Raw genomic sequence first — 17,964 nt, 5'->3', positions numbered from 1 at the left:
TAACTAGAGCAGCATAACTATGCTGGCAGAGTCCAAGTCCTCTCATGGGTAAGGAAGCCTGGACTCATCCTCCAAAGGGCCATATGCTCAGGCTTGGACCTTCCCCTGGGTTGTGTCTTATTACTTCTGAGTCCCTTCATGTTCAGCTGCATCATATCCCCTTCTGAAAGGGAGGGGCTGCAGGGTAATCTATGCCTATCTTCTTCTATGGGTTCCAGGCCAGGGACATTTGTACCAAGCAACAAATATCCCTGGTTGCTTCCCTGGGCTACCTACTTTATCACTCTTTCTCCTCATGTTACCTCTTCCATGGCTCCTCTCAAGCTGTTGCTCTGAAGCCTCTCCAAGGCAGCCTCCAGCCTTCCCACCTACTGCTCCATTCTGCTGTTTGGTGACAAGCAGTGCAAGTTAATGAGACTCTCTGTTAATGAGATATGGGCTGGTGCTGTGTAGATCTATATACCACATCACATATTGCTTAAATCAAAATAAAACCAATACAAAGAAGTAATTTATAGAACCCTGAGACATTATTGTTTCTCTCCCATTATTTTCAAGGGACTTTTCCACAGTGGCCATGAATCTGATAACATGTGTGTATGTGTATTAAATACTGAAATCTGGTAGCAGATCTTGGCCAAATTCAAGAGGGGGGAAATAATTTGATGATGCTAGTAACTTTGAACCATCCCAGCCATAGAGGGCTCAAGCAAATCTAAGAATCTGACCTCCGATCACTACTCAAGACCAGGGAGAAAGAGGCTTATAGTATGGTTCAGTCAGGCCCATGGGAACGCTTACCCTAACAGAAATACTACTCAGTGGGTATATCTACACCTGATCTGTTGCTGTACATGAGTAAACCCAGAGCTTATTACTCTGGAGTTAATTGCTTCTGGGTGCACTGTTTGAATGTGCACCCAGGAGCAATTAAATCCAGAGCAATAAGCTCCAGAATGTATTCATGCACAGCATATGGAGCCGGGTCACAGCAGCCATGGCTGGCAGGCAGCTTCGGGGGGGTCAGCCTGCCAGCCAGGGGCTGCTTCTCCCTGGCTCAGCGGGCTGCAGAGGGACTGCCTGGGGGATGAGGGAGCTTTAACATAGGGTTACCCAGCAGGTAGCTCCTGCACTGAGGCACCCTCATGGGTGCTATCCAGCCCCTGCAGCATCTACACATGTGCTGCTGCAGTTTTTTACTCCATAGCAGGATAATACTTGTATTTACCAGTACTACTTTCTGCAGAGTACATTCATTTACTCCAGCCTAATAGGGGTACATGTGTAGGCCCCGAGATGTTTACTGCACTGCTAATTAGTCAGCTGCACAGTAAATGTCTCCTGTAGATGGACCCAGTTACTTCAATCTAAGTTACTCCAAAAGGATGAATGCTCTTGCACCTCGCTTTGAACATAACTTTCTTCTAAGGCATCTAAAACGCTAATAATGTTTTCCCTTTTTTTACTGCAGGTGGGTGGGTGGGTGGTTGCTGTGTGCTTGTTTAACGATGTATATTGGCTCATTAATTTAGAAGCTTTGTTGCTTGTGTAATGGCTGAACTGCTTGGAGGGAAATGTTTATATCCGCTAGGGGGCACCAGGCAAATGTTATCCTTCTGTCAGTCCCCTCAATGACAAAAACAACTTCAAGACCTGAGTTCTAGGAACCATGTACTAAAGGAACAAGAGCAATAGTGACCAGGCTGCAGGACTGTGGCTTTACAGAAAAGCCTCTGTAACCAGATCTTAAGGGAGAAGGCAGAACAGACTCCAACCCACAAAACCAGTAAAATAAATCAACAAAGGCACCCTTATTTTAACAGTGATTTATTGTCAGTAAAAAGAGCAGGCATCTTAAGAGTTCTTAGAGAATCTAATGTTGAATGTAGACCATAGCCCTGAACAGCTGTTATGGGACCTGTAGCAATTTTCTCCCTGCAACATCCAGCAGCCTGCCTCTCTCTATAAACTGACATTGATGCTACAGATCACAACCAGCCCAGAAACAGATCATTCTATACAGCATTTGTAATAAGGGTCATGGTGAGGCCGTAGGATGCTGCAGGATATTCCATGGGAGCTAGGAAGTATTGTTTTGGTTTTTCCCTTGTTCATGGTCTTATAACACAGTCACAGCTTACAGGGAGGCGGTGGCAACCTTTCACAACTTGTAATTTTTTCTGTTATTGCTTAGGTGCTACTGTTTGAGTTTTTTTCAACATGGCTTGAGAATAGGGGAGAAAATCCCAATGAATAACCTGACAGTGCATCATTTTCTGGGGTATGTCTATGCTATGCCAAAAGCATGTCTGCAGCTTGTATACCCTGGCTAGTTTTAAATGAGTGCTGCTTGCAGTGCGTTTCAGTAGCTAAAAGCTCAGTGGAACTGCTCAGCTTCTCCGAGAAGCTTAGAAGCCTATACTGTGCTGCAACAGCTACGCTGCACAAAGTGTCCAAGCTAGCTGGGGTAGGTCTTCATGACCTGCAGTATTGTCCTGACTGCAGAATAGACCTATCCTTTAGATGTGAAGGCCACTGCAATCCTTCAAAAAAAACAACCAAAACGCAAAAGCTTCCAATCTCATGATGGGTTATTGGCAGCTGTTCTGAAAGGACTATTCAACATTGTCCTGTAACTGGAATTGACATTTACTGCTAAGACTTAGAAAGGCATCCATATTGGTGCTCGATACCATAGTAATGAACACATAAAAAGGACTCCTGTCTCTACGCACACACATTCAAACAATGGAGACCGGTTCCAGTAAAATAAGGCAGTGATTGGTGAAGAATTTTCTCTAGGACAAAAGATGTCTAGACAAGCATGCAAGTGATGGTGATGAGGAGCAGAAAGAGAGTGGGGGCAAAGTGGATGGTGATGAGGAGCAGAAAGAGAGTGGGGGCAAAATGGAACAGCAAATTCAGCAGTCAGCATCTTTAACTCTTGTATCAGCTGACGTAGTGCAGCACCTGTCTTCTTAAGCCTCTATTGCTGATGACTGAGTTGCACTATATCATTAGTTTCATAGTACATGGTAGGTACAGAATACCAAAGAGCCCAGGGTCCACAGGATGGATAAGTGGTCCTGATTCAGCGAGTATTAATGCATATACCTATGGACTTTGCTGAACTGAAGACTATATTATTCCTATCAGTACCCAGTGGCGTACTGAGTGCCCCTGATCAGAAAGATGAGATGACCCACTGCTGCCAAGAAAGGAAAGGGCGGAGGAGGAAACAGAATAACATCAGCCAGATTAAGGCAGTTACTCAGTGATGGCTTGTGCTCAACTGCAGAAAGCGTTGCTTTGGGAACAGCCTCCTTAGTTGACTAATTTTGCATAGGTATTGTGACAGAAGAGGGTGGAAGAAGGGACATGACAGAGTCAGTGAGAGGCTTGCAGATCAGCTAAGGAAGGGCATTCTGAGAGTAAAGAGGGGCATGGACAAAAACGTAAAAACAAGGTATCAAATCTAAGAGAGGGCTCCACTGGTTATAACCAACAGACTATGCTGTGCTCTAAGCAAGTTAAGGGGAGGGTCAAACACCATAAGACAAAGGAGGCTAAGTTTCCCTGCCCTTCAGAAACCACTTGGATTTGCCACTAGCCAGACAGACCTCTTTAAGGGCAGAAATTTCCACAGCAGCACTGCACAGGCCTACACCCCCAACACTCCAGAATACCACCTTGCTGTGACACCTTAACAGTGCATATACAAGGAGGTTTTGTGTTCCCCAGCTTTAAGCAGGATTCAAAGAACAAGAGCACACTGATATCTGAGGTAGCCCATAAGTTTTCACTATATATTGGTTGATGACAAAAATGAAGGGAAAAGCTGAAGTGAGGAGTTAAAGAACAACAGAAAGTAGCCAAAGCTAGAGAATTCACTTAATGAAACGTTCTGTTTTGTTTTAAAATTCTATTTTCAATCTCCTCCACTTTCTCTTTTCACCCATCTCAAATATAGGACAGGTATGAAGAAAAGTTCAATGATCCAGGTTAACAACAACATAGCTCTGGATATTCAAGAGTAAATTTTCAAAAAGGCTTTATACTTGTAAAAGTAAAATCAGTGCATGTGCTTCTTAAGCACCAGTGCAACCGTGACAGAATCAGCAGCATGCTGTATCTAAAAGATATGTGAATATTACCATCCTCATCCATGTAGGAGTACTAAAGTGTATGTTTATGTGCACAAGAAATGGTAGCCGTACTAAGATCCCTTTAAAAAACATGTCCCAATTCACGTCATGTAAATGGGCAGAGGGTCAGCTATTTCTATTATTTTTCTTTTCAAGTATTCAGGAAGTTAAAATATTTGCTTTTGGCTTTAAAAATAGTTATCTTTCTTCTATCTAAAAAGTACTTAACACCAGCAGAATCACTTGTGACATTGTTAATTCTTTAGTGGAAGTTATTTTATGAAATGAAAATATTTTCAACTCAGCTGAAGATGGAAGTCTGTCCCTCTGGGTCCATGAGTGTCTTACCCAGAGGGACAGACTTCCATCTTCAGCTCCCTCTGTGCAAAAATGAAGTTTATTTCCTACCTGTGGGGACTTTTTACCATCTTCTACCATCTACACTTTTCCCAGAGCCTGATGAAGGGACTTTGATCCCGAAAGCTTGCAGAAAAGGACAGTTTTCTTGCCATTTTCCAGTGGTCTAATAAAAAGGTATAATTTTGGAATCAGGAGTTCTAGTTTTTTGTATGTCAAATAAGATTACATTTTTGTTTCATCGTAATGTTCTCATCCCCATAGCATCCCCAATTCAGGTAGACTTTTGAGCAAAAACAGAATCCAGCATCTAAGGGCACCTATACACATACCCGATGCCTGCTCTGATGTTCATGCATCGGAATGGACTTTCATAGATTTCATTTGGGTTGGAAGGGACCTCAGAAGATCATCGAGTCCAGCCTCCCACCCAAAGGGCAGGAAGTCAGCTGGGGTCATAGGATCCCAGCAAGATAAGCATCCAATTTGCTCTTGAAGGTGTTCAATGTAGGTGCTTGAACCACCTCTGATGGCAGGCTGTTCCAGACCTTGGGGGCTCAGACAGTAAAGAAATTCTTCCTTATGTCCAGCCTGAAACGGTCTTGCAGGAGTTTATAACTGTTCGACCTCGTCATCCCTTGGGGCGCTCTGGTGAACAAACGTTCCCCCAGATACCGGTGAGCACCGCTGTTAAACTTATAGGTGGCCATCAGATCACCCCTGAGCCTATGCTTTTCCAGGCTAAAGAGCCCCATGGCTCTCAGCCTGTCATCGTAAGGTCTATTTTCCTGCCCTCTGATCATGCACGTAGCTCTTCTCCGGACTCTCTCAAGCTTTTCCACATCCTTTTTGAATTGTGGAGCCCAAAACTGGACGCAGTACTCCAGCTGTGGCCTCACCAAGGCTGAGTACAAGGGGAGCATGATGTCCTGGGATTTGCTTGAGAAGCATCTATGGATGCAAGCCAGCGTTTTGGTCGCTTTATTAGCCGCAGCATCGCATTGCAGGCTCATGTTCATCTTGTGGTCAATGATGACCCCCAAGTCTCTTTCTTCCGTAGTGCTAGCCAGTGTAGACTTGATTAATTGACTTTTCTCAGTCTAATTAAAATGCTCCAGTGGCCTGTGTGTTGCATGTATTTAGCATCCGCACATTTCAAACTGGTGGTGGGGGCACTTTAACTAAAGCTCGTAGAACAAGCTTTAGGTAAAACACCCCCACTGCCATTTTGATGCATGGGCCACTGAATACGAGACATTGCAGATACTTTAATTAGAGCAGCTCCCGAGAACTGCTGTAATTAACCCCACCCCAGAGTACGTGTAAAGGCACCGTAAGTGTTTTTGGACTGGTCAGCTACTCAGATGTAGTTGCAGTGCTGTAAACTCTCAGTTTATCTAAACTGAACCAATATAAAGCAGAATTTACAATAGTGTGATGTACCTCACATTCAAACAAATACCCTTGCAGTAGACAAAACCTAAGTGAAAGATGTGCTTCTTTCAAACCACAGTATTATCTAACTGGAATGCATAATAGTCATGATTACTCCTTTATTTTACTTTAATGGAAAGCATTTATTTCAAAACAGAAAAGTAAAATTGTAAGAACTGCTTGTGATTGTATACAGCAGTTAAGCAATACTGATTTTTTCCTAATATTTGTGTAATAGGAATATTAGACAGCAGCAAAATTCACTGTAATGCTGCTATCCTTAGGTTTCTTTTTGCAGAGAGAGATGCCAAACTGTTTTTCTTTAAAAAGTGTTTGACCCACCACGGTGAGACATGAGGCAATTTGCTAACCTGAACACTGTGTCCTAATACATCAAGTTAATCCAAATACTTTGTTTTCTTAACAGTCATGCAACCACTTTGCTAGAACTTTCCTTTCACAAAGCATAGATCTGAAGATGTGTTTTATACCTGTGTACGTATGCTCTTGCATTACATACAATTGCTCATCAAGTGCAAGAAGATGTAGGCAATGTGTTACATCATATATCTCACCTCATCATTGTTTAAGAGTATGTAATACACAAACTAAAAATTCTAGGCAACATTGCTAAGTTTTAACCCCTTACATTTGCATAAGCAGACCGAGTAAAAGTGATGTAATTGTAAAAAAAAAAAAAAAAAAAGAAAATGTATATAGGTGCTTTATTATCATACTTGTGCCATGGTTCCCTTTGTCCAACATTTCATGCAAGCTTCAGCATCCTGGCCATTTCCATTCCTTTCACCTGTTCAGTCGCTGTGTCACCACTTCCCGATACATGATGGAGATGTATATCAGCAGCAGAAAGATGACAAAGAAATCATCCAAAAACCCCAGAATTCCAAATAGGGCTTCAGGGAGAAAATCCAGAGGTGAAGCCAGATACAGCAAAGCTCCTAGCAGACAGAGGAATATTCTGATACGAAACATCCAGAAGAGGCCTCCAACAGAAAACATCTCTCTGAAAGCATGACGCAGTAAGGTGGGCAAATCCATAATTCTTTCCATAATCTATGAGCAAACAAAATGAAAGAAAATTGATACTTTGCTTTTGTAGCATGGTACAGTACATGAAAGTAGACACCTCCTAAAAGGGATTTAATTTCCTTAGCATGAAATTGATACCCTCTATATATACCAACTTTGGAATCCATCAAGTCACATTACTGAACATCCTGGACCAGCCCTTGTGGTACTTGAAACTGCACCATAATTAATTTGGGAAGCACATTAACCTCCCAGATATTTTGGAGGCATTTAAAGGGTACCTCCTGGTTTTCTGAGTGAATATTCTGATGTTCATTTGTGTGAAAGCAAATGCAAAAACCACAACTGCATTAAAATAGCTCTTAATTTATAAAGGAAAAAAGGGTAACTTTAGGATTCAGCTAGTGGCCATTGTTACCAGAGAAACCATTCTGGACCTGTTTTTTACTGAAAATAAATTACTGGCTGAGAACATGAGAACAGAATATGAATTTCAAAGCAAAGAATACAAGCTATATTAGTTCAGTATAGTAAAGAAAAAGACTTGAAATCACCAGACTGTAGTAGTATCTATTAAAATGGTAAATAAACAATAACTAGTACAGGAAAACAAAGTGTTGAGAGCATTAGAAACTTAGCAAGTAGGTTGCAAGTGAAGAAAACATATATAAATAAGGTCAGTATGGAAAACATCTGGAGATTTCTTGGTGACCCGATAGTCAAGGAGCAATGGATTACAATTTCTCTAAAAAGAGAACTACAATATAAAGCAGTGGCCAGTATGGGTTTTCAAGGGACTTGTCATGCTTGAAGGTTAGAAAACAAACTCACTGGGATTCCATTCTTTTTATCTTTTATTCCATGGTTCCATCCATACTAGTTAGCCATAGTTCAGTGGAAGCTGAACCTTTTTTCTGAGCCTTATTTTGAATAATGGCTCCTTTCCCAGTACAGCTGGAGCCACAAAATAGAAGTTAAAAGGAAATATTGCCCAAGTCTACAAAAGCTTCTAAGACTACCCTTAGAATGGAGGGCTAGTCCTGTGGTTTTAGATTAGGCTTTTAATTTCTGTGCCCCTTGGCCCCCCACCCCCGTAAACTAAGGATAATTCTCTCTCTCCCACTCCATTCTGTCTATTTGGATTATAAAATCTTCTGAGCAGTGTCTCTTACTAAAGCTCCAGTTCTACAATTAGATGCATAGACAGAATCCATTGAAGTCACTAGGATTTGTCTGCACACATCTATATTGTAGAAATAGTATCTGTATATGAACAGTGCTTAGCAAAATGGGGCTACACTCACACATGTAAACTAAAATAGGGTAGAATTAGCTGTTGCCAAATTAAGAGGATCAGCAGTGGGTGGGATTTGTCAGCCACAACTGGATCTACTTCATTGGGCAGGGACCCGATCTTGCAAGACAATGGAAAACATGTTCCCTGCTTACCAAGACACACCAGACATTGTCCAGAACGTATTCCTGCAGGCAGAAACAACCCAGCTTTCCCTGCTTACACAGACATGCCCCAGAGTTCGCCTGGGGCGCATCTCTGTAAGAGGGGAAAGCTGGGCAAGCACACTTCTGGGGCCTGAGGGACCTGATCCTCCACAAGAATTCCCAGGGCCCACAGGATCAGGCTCTTCAAGCAGCAGCTGTGACAGGATTAAAGTTTGGGTTTTGGAGCTGCAAGGAAAGGGTGAATAATGCTGAGAATTAGGCCCTGCCACTCCAAAAAGGCAGCACAGCCCCAGGCAGCCATTCCAGCATCCCTAATGCCTCAAATCTGGGAATCAATTTCCTTGTTTAAAACACGCAATCCAATTTTAGTTGGCTAATTTTTTTATTTTTTGGGGGGGAAGGGGGGAGGCAGAGGAGGGAAGAGAATCATAGGTGCATGTGGTATGTGAGTAAATATGTAAGTAATTACAACAGAAATACAAGGTTATATTCTTTAAGTGCAAGTCATAAAGAGACATATATCAATGTACCAACTATTGCTCCTACAGCTAAAACAGCTAGTATTTACTAAGAAAAACTTGCATAGCATAAACACACACAAGAAAAATCACATTCTGTAAACTAGTGTTAACCTGTTTCTGGTTCACTGACTTATTCCTGCTGTACTTACAGATCTCGGCTGCCCTGAAAATCTCCGGTTGTAATCACTAACATCCTGAAGCACCTGGGCTGCATCTGGTTGATCCTCACCAAAGAGTGGTAAAAATAATGTCACCTGCACGTATTACATTACATTGGTTAATAAATGAAATGCAATAGTGAGGAAATGCAAAACCTCACAATGTAAGTACAATTATAGTATAACAAACTTCTTTCAATTTTAGATGTGTTGTCTTATTTCTACACATTACCCTAAAAACAATTAGTTTCCAATACCCAGGATTTACTTACTTAGGCTGAGTATACAAGTTCGAATGATCTGGGAGACTTCTCCATGTATGTTTTCCTGGTAGAAAAACATACCTGGAACCCCCTGAACACATTCAAATGCTAAGCCTCTGAAGAGCAAGGAGCTTGCACTGCTGATACTGTACAGCCAGGGGTCCCCTGTAGACATAGCTCAGCCTGCTCTGTAGGCACTCAGTTTGCTAGGAGACAGATGGCAGTAGTACATAGGGCAGTCCTAATTGGATCACCCAGACTGCTCAGCCTCTGTCTCCTTGCAGCCCAGTATGGGGATTTGGAAGGGGCCTGTTCCACATCTTGCTTAGCCGGAGCAGTAGAGTCCAGCCTAAGTGCACACAGTCTTCCAGGACAGGGGTAGAAGCAAATTCCCTTGGGATGCTGGAAGACAATGCTGTGGCTTCTCTCAGAAGGGAATGTGTACAGGTATTTACTCTCCCAGGAGAAACTCTCCTTGGAGTAATTTAAACTGGGTTGTTCCTAGGTTATTTTTCTCCTGGAGCAGCCATTTTTGGTCTGTGAGAAAAATCCTGAGTATCTGTACACTTCAGGTTTCTCTTAGGAGAGCAGTGACTCTCCCAGGAGAAACTGGATGTCTGTACATGGCCATAGTCAAGTACAGCTGCTAAGCCTTAAAGAATTAGCAATTTAAGATATTTCTAAAAGGATATAATAAGATATTTTAAAGAATATTTGCTAAGTATAAACAATGTACAAGCACAGCAGCTTTGCAACAGGATCAAGGGGGAAATTTTCAAAAGAGCCTGTGACTTAGGAATTGAAGTTCCATTTTCAAAATCAACTTCAGTACTTGGAACCAGTCATTTTCCTCTTATGAAAATCTTATGCCAAATTAAACAAATACTTCCATTCTCTTAATGATGACCCTGCTTTGCAGCCTAAGGCAACAAAACCTGAACACAACTTGTGGATTTGACCTGGGGGGAAGTGGGCAGCGGAGTCCCCCAGGGCTCGGTCCTTGGGCCCGCGCTGTTCAATTTCTTTATCAACTATTTGGACAACGGGATGAAAAGCAACCTGTTTAAATTTGCTTATGATACCAAAATCTGGGGTGAGGTGAGCACGCTAGTAGGGAGGGAAAGAATGCAGCAAGACCTGGATGGGTTGCAGGGGTGGGCTAACAAAAACAGGATGCGTTTCAATACTGACAAGTATAGGGTGCTGCACTTGGGCAGTAGTAACCAGCAGCACACTTATAACATGGGAAACTCCCTTGAGAGCACAGAGGCAGAAAGGGATCTTGGAGTCACTACTGACTCCGAGATTAACATGGGCCGACAATGCGAGGTCATGGTTGGCAGGGCTAACTGGACCTTGTCATGCATCCACAGGTGCATCTCAAGTAAGGCCAAGGAGGTGATCCTCCCCTCTACGCGACACTGGTCAGGCCACAGCTGGTGTACTGTGTCCAGTTCTGTGCGCCCCACTTCAGGAGGGATGTGGACAACATTGAGAGGGTCCAGAGGAGGGCCACCCACACGATCCGGGGACAACAGGGCAGACCCCTACAATGAGAAACTGCAGGACCTGAACCTGTTCAGCCTTCACAAGCGAAGGCTGAGGGGGGGGCCTGGTGACTGTCTATAAACTCACTAGGGGGGACCAGAAGGGTTTGGGAGAGACCTTGTTTCTCCTAGCGCCCCCTGGCATAACAAGGAATAACGGCCACAAGTTGTTGGAGAGTAGGTTTAGATTAGACATCCAAAAGAACTACTTCACAGTTAGGGCGACTAGGATCTGGAACCAACTTCCAAGGGAAGTGGTGCTGGCTCCTACCTTTGGGTCTTTAAGAAGAGGCTTGATGCCTACCTGGCTGGAGTCATTTGAGCCCAGTTTTTCTCCTGCCCAGGTGGGGGGTCGGACTTGAAGATCTACAAGATTGCTTCCAACCCTACTTTTATGATTCTATGATAACACAATGGTTAACTCCAGGAACTGTGTTCCTCCTAAGTATGCCAGCCTAAAGATAGTCAGCCAAAACTTCTTCAGAGATCATGGCTATTATGATAGTGTAGCATAGTGCATCACCCTGACAGCTAAGTCCTGGAGTCCATTAAGAATCTCCTTAACTGGAAAGCTGGCAGCTGTAATGGGAAGTCTGAGGGTAGAGGGATTAATCTGAAGAAAAATGGGAGGGGAGTCAAGAAAAGAAGATTTTTTTCAATGTTCTTGCCAAAGTAAAGAAGGGAGAATATCCATATATATATTTGGAGGTTAATTCTGATGCAAATATTTAATTTTGCAGAACACAGACTGCATCATGTACACATATTCCTGAATGCTTTAGGTATTTATATAGAAACAACTGTAATATATACACTTGTATGTCATGGAACTATTTATGTGAAAAACTGAAGATCTTTATGATAAATACAGTGCAGTATGTTACTCTGCAATTTATTATACATCTTTGGAAACCTCACTTGTATTCTGCCACTAATAATCCATTACAGTCACTTACCGCTCTGTGTTTCAGCCCCCCACCTATATAATGGAGATATAACAACCTTCCTGTCTAACAGGTGAGGGGGATAATTGAATTAATATTTGAGGCACACTCCAATGATAACATGATTTAAATGCCATAAGAAAAAATAATAAATTGGCTACTAATGTACCTTGGTTTTACGAGCAAAGAAATATAACAAATATTCCAAATAGTACTTTTAAATGTCTCTACAATATTTCCAATTATTTTTGTAAATCATATGACCAAAGCCAGATATATGAAAGGCTGCATGGTAAACATTTTACTGTCACTATTTACGATGAATGGCATAAGTTGCTTGTCTCTTGCATATGAACGATAAGATGAAGAAAAATTGTTACCAAGCTACCGTGCTGTTCTTATGAACATAAAGCAACATAAAGCCCTCAAGACTGAAACCAGTATACATACTTACTAGCTTTAATTGCACAGTATGCACAACTTTGTTTAACAATGAAAAAGATTAGCTTAAAAAACAGGAGAATTAAAAAAGAACCTTAGATTTTTGTGTGTTTTGTTTTACAATTTCTTCTATTTTTAAGTTTTCAGTTCAGGCTTTTACCTTCAAAAGCATGTAAGATGATTTGGGGTTCAAAATTCAATATGAAATGCACATGCAAGCATAAAGATCTCCTTACTTATTGATCAGAGAGGCACTCTGCTATCCCTGTCCCACCGCTTGGCACTGATATTCTGCTTTTTCCCATTATGCCCCCACCATCATTATGTTGTCTGTTCCCCTTTATTCCTCAATATCCCACTCAGAGTCTTGCCCACTCCATGCACTCTACCTCTAGTCGTCTGTCCCTCACTTGCCTACCTTCAACTCAGCTCCATATGTCCTTCCTTCCTCCCATTCAATATCCTGCCTCTGTCCCTTTGCATATGAATATATGTTTGCAGGATCAGGGCCTATCACCGGAGTTAGATATTGGATTTTTTATTACAGAAAGCATTACCGTTTGTCTGCAGATTGGGCAGCGAATAGCACCCAGCCACGAGCCATACCTCCAGTAAGCAATAATGCAGGCACCTAATGGAGGTAAATATCAAATGACATTGTAGTAGATGCTTCTGATTTAAAACAATTATTTTCATAAAGAAATAAGGAATCAGGTTTTAAGAAAGAGCAACACTATAACCTCTACGTATTAGTTTCAGGTATCACATGTTTTTATAATTGGTGGCTTTTATATAATATTCACTACAGATACTTAAACCAAATTCATTCAAATTCTGGAAGCAATTAATTGTGTAAATCCTGGTGGATTATCTGTATTAATTCTTTAATACCTGTATTAACTCTTTAAGAAAAGAAAAAAGCTTCTGCATCAGTATTTGGAAAATAAATACTTGAAAAGCTTTCATAGCAGGAGTATTTTACGAGTCTTCTTTAGGTTGAGAGAGAATTCAGCTTATAAAAGAACTATGGTCTTGTTCTTTAAACTTGTGTAGTTTGTGATGCATGGTTTTTCTTTATTTCCATGAAAACGTGTGATATGGAAAACAGCTGATTCATTTTTTGACTAGGTTAAAAAACTCAAGAATAGCATCTAATTTATTTCCAACTGAATTAAACTGTACATTCAAATCTGGTAACACACATAAACAATATTCCAACTAATTGTAGGAATTGCTGGCCTATTACCTCATTCTTCTTAGTGTTATTTAGGAACTTGTTTATTTTAATAGTGCAGAAAATGTTTTCAGTGGATTTTCTTTTGGTTAATGCACTGGTTCCCAACCTTGTTAGACTCAGTGCACCCCTCGCCAAGTCTTAGTTTTCACTAATTTTTTGACTATGGAAAAAATTCTAAAGCAATTTTTCTGTTGCAAAGAACTCAGAAAGAACACAACAAGTCAGAACTGTTTTAATACTATGGATTCCTACTGGAAATTTCTGGATTTATCTTGTGAATCATGTTTGCATGCCTAATAGTGCTAACTTTGTGTGACACCCTTGAGAGGATCTCAAGCCACCCCATGTTGATGCGGCATCCTGCTTTAGAACCACTGGATTAAGGTGGGAAAAAATTGGGATACATAATTCTTGATCTCCATAACATAACACTACCATTAAGCCTTTCACTTTTAGAACTCACCATAATCCCTTTCTAGAGGGATACCAGTAAATTAAGGTAAACAAAAAGCATTTATACCTGGCTCTACTTTCTAAGAGTCTCAATTTTCAAATATTTTCTAAAAATGGATCAGCTGAAAGAAGTTATATATATATACATATACATATATATATATACATATACACACACACACACACACACACATATAGTGGTATCCTGACTCACTTTTTTCTCCTATTGTTCTCTCCATTCTACCTCTCTACAAATAAACAAGATCCCTGACATCAGGAACAAGTCTGCAAAGTGCTAAGTAAGTCAAAGTGCAAATGTAAATGAAAGTCTAAAGCTATACAGTAGACTGGTAGTTGTCTCTCTTTTCTCTGGGTAGTTCTGATAAAACAGTACCTGGAATACCACCTTTTCTCTTGTGCTGCAGAAAGTAAGTTGCAGACAATGGTCTGAAGCTGCACCCAAAGCAGGTTTAAATTGGATAGCAGGAAAATTTCTTCACTCTTAGAACAGCAAGGCAAATGGGGAGGTTGTGGAATTTTCATCATTGGAGATACTCAAGAAAAAGTTGGATAAACATTGGTCAGGGATGGTCTGGTCTGGGTCTTTTTCCACGCTTCTGGGCTTTGCTGTTTGCCACATGGGGCCAGGAAATTTCCCCCTCCTGCTCCTAGATGTCTCAAGGGGTTTTTTTCCCCCACCTTCAGAAGCACTAGATATTGGCTGCATTCAAGGCTGGGTTTTTGAATACAGTGTGCCAATCCTCCTGCTGAGACTTATATGTGGAGATTCTTAACTACAGGGTCTTGCCCCTCTGCTCAAGGTCAGACTGATCACTAGATTTGGGATCAGGAAGGAATTTTACCCCATGGTCAGATTCGTATCGACTGTGGGGGCTTCTGCCTTCCTCTGTAGCAGGGGGCATGGTCCTCTTCCTTGAATCTTTCAAATGTATTCTGACAACCTTTGCCACAGCAGAACATTGGCGGCCTTGGTCCCCCTGCTTTACCTGCGACAGGTTAGGGAGTTAACTCTGACACAAGGACTGTGTAAGTTTTGCTAACAAGTCAGACAGTGGATTTGTGGATAGCTTGGATAGAGATGATCCTGCATCATGCAGGGGGCTGGACTAGATGACCTCTGGAGGTCCCTTCCAGCCCTACTTTTCTATGATTCTCTATCTGAAATATAGGCAAGTAATTGCACATCAGAAGAGAGAATTTTGAGAAAAGGAATAAAAACGACTAAATGGTCCTGGAGAAGCAGAATGGAGCTGTCTAAAATTCAGTGACATGTTGCATCTACAACAAGAAAGGAACTGATTTTATCTTGGCCTCTGCTAGCAGGGGTTAGCTAAGCCCAGCCTGAACTATACTATTTCTCCTAGTCAAACAAAGCCTTAGATTCATGGAATACAGTATTTACTTAAGGATTTCTCAGTTGAGAGGAACAGAAAGGCTTCTCCCAGAGTCATGAATTACTCCAAATCACTGGGGACATTGGAATGTAAACACTATATCCTCAGGAGGAGGGGAACAGTTTAAATGTTAACTGACTTCTCTGGTGGTGATTTTTACTTACCACAGAAAAGATGCCCACAGTTTGTTTCAATGGGAAAAGTAGCTTGCTGTAAACAGACTGGACAAGACATGTCAGTGTAGAAATGATGTCTATCACCAGCAGATTCATCCTGTTGGGATAAAAAAATAAAAAACAATTTGTTTCAAGGGATTAAACTTCAATTTAGAATAGTACTTGAGTTAAAAAATAGAATACTTTCTTCACTTGCTCAGCCAAACAAGATTACTCCAACATTAAACATAAGAGCAAAAATAGAAAAAATAGTTGAATAGGAGAGTTCTTATGACATGCAAATCCTCCACCTCTTTTATACAGGATATACTTCAGGCTTCCTGAGGATAATGAAAGTAGACCTTTCTACTCCTACATTTAAGAAACAGTCCTATTTGTTTAAATAAGCAAAACCCTAAGTGACAAACTCAGTATCTGACTATAGCTTTTCATATGCTAAAAGTAGAGGAGCTGCGCTGCCGTAAGTTATAATGATCAATTTTTGCTCCAAGGCTTAATATGCACATAAGCTCATGTGTGTCCTGGTAAGAAGCCCAGATGTCAGATAATTGCCTATGAACCTTAACAGTTCCATCATGTTGATGGTGTCATGGCTGATCTTTATATTTCTTCTACAGGGTTGCCAATAAAGAGCACCTATAGCTCTAGATACATGGTTATGACTTAGAGCTCATGCTCCAATCTAAAAGACAAGGGAAAGTGCTAACTCCTTATTACCAAGATCCTGCATGCTCTTTCTGTAACACCACCATAATTCTGCAGCAACATTCATTTACATTACTACCATTCTTAGAATCGTAAAAAATAGGGTTGGAAGGGAACTAAGGAGGTCATCTAGTCCAACCCAGTGCTCAAAGGAGGACTACCCCCAAGTATATCATCTTAGCCAAGGATTTGTCTAGCTGAGACTTAAAAACTTCCAAGGATGGAGAATCCACAGCCTCTCTGGGTAACCTGTTCCAATGCTTTACTAGAATCTCCCCTCTCTCTCGTCCTGCTTCTCCCCATACAGGCCAGGGAAGGATGCAATGTGTACAGCTGCCCTGAGTGGCTCCCCCTAAGCTCTCTATGCCTTGGCTGCTGTGTTGTTTTCCAAGAAGTTCAGCTAGACAGTCAAAACATCTTCCCGGTTTCCTATGGCTGCAAACTGAACTCCAGATTTGACTCTCCTTCCCTGTACCACCAGAGGCATAGCATACAGCAAAGTGTGTGCATTACCATCTACTTAACACCCTCTTGTGGACAAAACTGGAACTTCCCCTGTACTGCTTTAAGAATCTCTGAACAACTGTCAGAGCATCCCAAAAATTCTGGGTTAATTTGAAAAGGATCTGCCTAATTTCCTAGGAGCTAAAACTGAAAAGAATAATCATCATATCAATGGAAGAGATTTTAATCACACTGCAAGCTTGATGAAGTAAATGATAAGGTTCTAGCACAGTTTACATACAAAAAAAATGTGTGCGTCACTCAAAAATGACTCGTTTCAGAAATATTTCAAGCCTCAGCAGTAAAGCAGAAACATTATACAAGACATTATTACGAGGATGAATGTTTTCAGCATTTAGCATGGCACCTGTTCTGTTTGAAGCTGCTGCCGGAGTGCTCGCACTAGTTCCTGGTTTTCCGGGTGAATGTTCTGATGTTCATTTCTATGAAAGGAAATGAAAAAAGCAAAAGAACAATGACTGGCAGCACACGCTGAAAAATATGCAATTGATTAAACAAAACCAAACCTGAAGCTAGTGGGATGGGGAGGGAAGAGGCCAAAGGGGGAAGGGAATCATTCACTCTTAACATAAATGATTTTAAGGAAGTTTGTATATAATTAAGAAAACTGCATAATCAAGGTGTTTCATAATATTTCAAATTGTGACCTTTCATCAAACGAGAAAACTCTGCTATGACTAATCATCACAACTGTTTCACTTGAAAATTCAAGTTTTAGTAAATCAAAATAAAATTGTTATCCTGGAAAAACCAAACCAAACCATGCTGATTGTAAGTTTCTATATCCATCATCAGCTGTAAGATTCTTCCATCTCCAAAGTAAATTTTTCCTTTACTATTAATTCCTTTGTTACTGGAAGCAATCCTGTTCCCTACTTATTTTTTCCTTCGCTGTACATACATGTCCTATTATTACAAAGCAAAATGATCTTTTAAGGTCCATCCCTACTGAATCTGCTGTTTGAAAGATTAGGAAATAATACTGAACAGAAGAAAGGATAGGTGTGCCTCTTGTTTCTGAATATGGAGCAACTAACTGAATAGTGAAGATAGGAGAGAAACCACTAAGGACCCCAACAGTAACAAGCGTAGAGGTTAAACATGAAAAAAAAAATCATTTAATGGGAAATTA

At 41.0% G+C, this 17,964-nt stretch overlaps 1 protein-coding gene across 3 annotated transcripts in view; it reads right to left on the bottom strand.

The window, feature by feature from the left end:
- Positions 1–6,041: 6,041 nt before the first annotated feature.
- The window catches only part of RNF170 (ring finger protein 170), a 34,395-nt gene continuing 22,472 nt past the window's right edge, over positions 6,042–17,964 (bottom strand). For all 3 annotated transcript variants that reach the window (XM_090038953.1, XM_090038951.1, XM_090038952.1), the window contains 5 exons: positions 17,179–17,254; positions 15,591–15,699; positions 12,879–12,952; positions 9,118–9,222; positions 6,042–7,010 (listed from right to left, as the gene is read on the bottom strand). In XM_090038953.1, the coding sequence (XP_089895079.1) occupies positions 6,741–7,010; positions 9,118–9,222; positions 12,879–12,952; positions 15,591–15,699; positions 17,179–17,254 (634 nt within the window). In that variant the 3' untranslated portion in view covers positions 6,042–6,740. The remainder of the gene's footprint in view (positions 7,011–9,117; positions 9,223–12,878; positions 12,953–15,590; positions 15,700–17,178; positions 17,255–17,964) is intronic.

The sequence above is a fragment of the Crocodylus siamensis genome, chromosome 3, assembly GCF_052110815.1.
Source record: "Crocodylus siamensis isolate JL-2025a chromosome 3, ASM5211081v1, whole genome shotgun sequence".
Taxonomy (NCBI): Eukaryota; Metazoa; Chordata; order Crocodylia; family Crocodylidae; genus Crocodylus; species Crocodylus siamensis.
The sequence above is the reverse complement of the archived record's forward strand: the minus strand, read 5'-3'. Positions and strand labels throughout refer to the sequence as shown.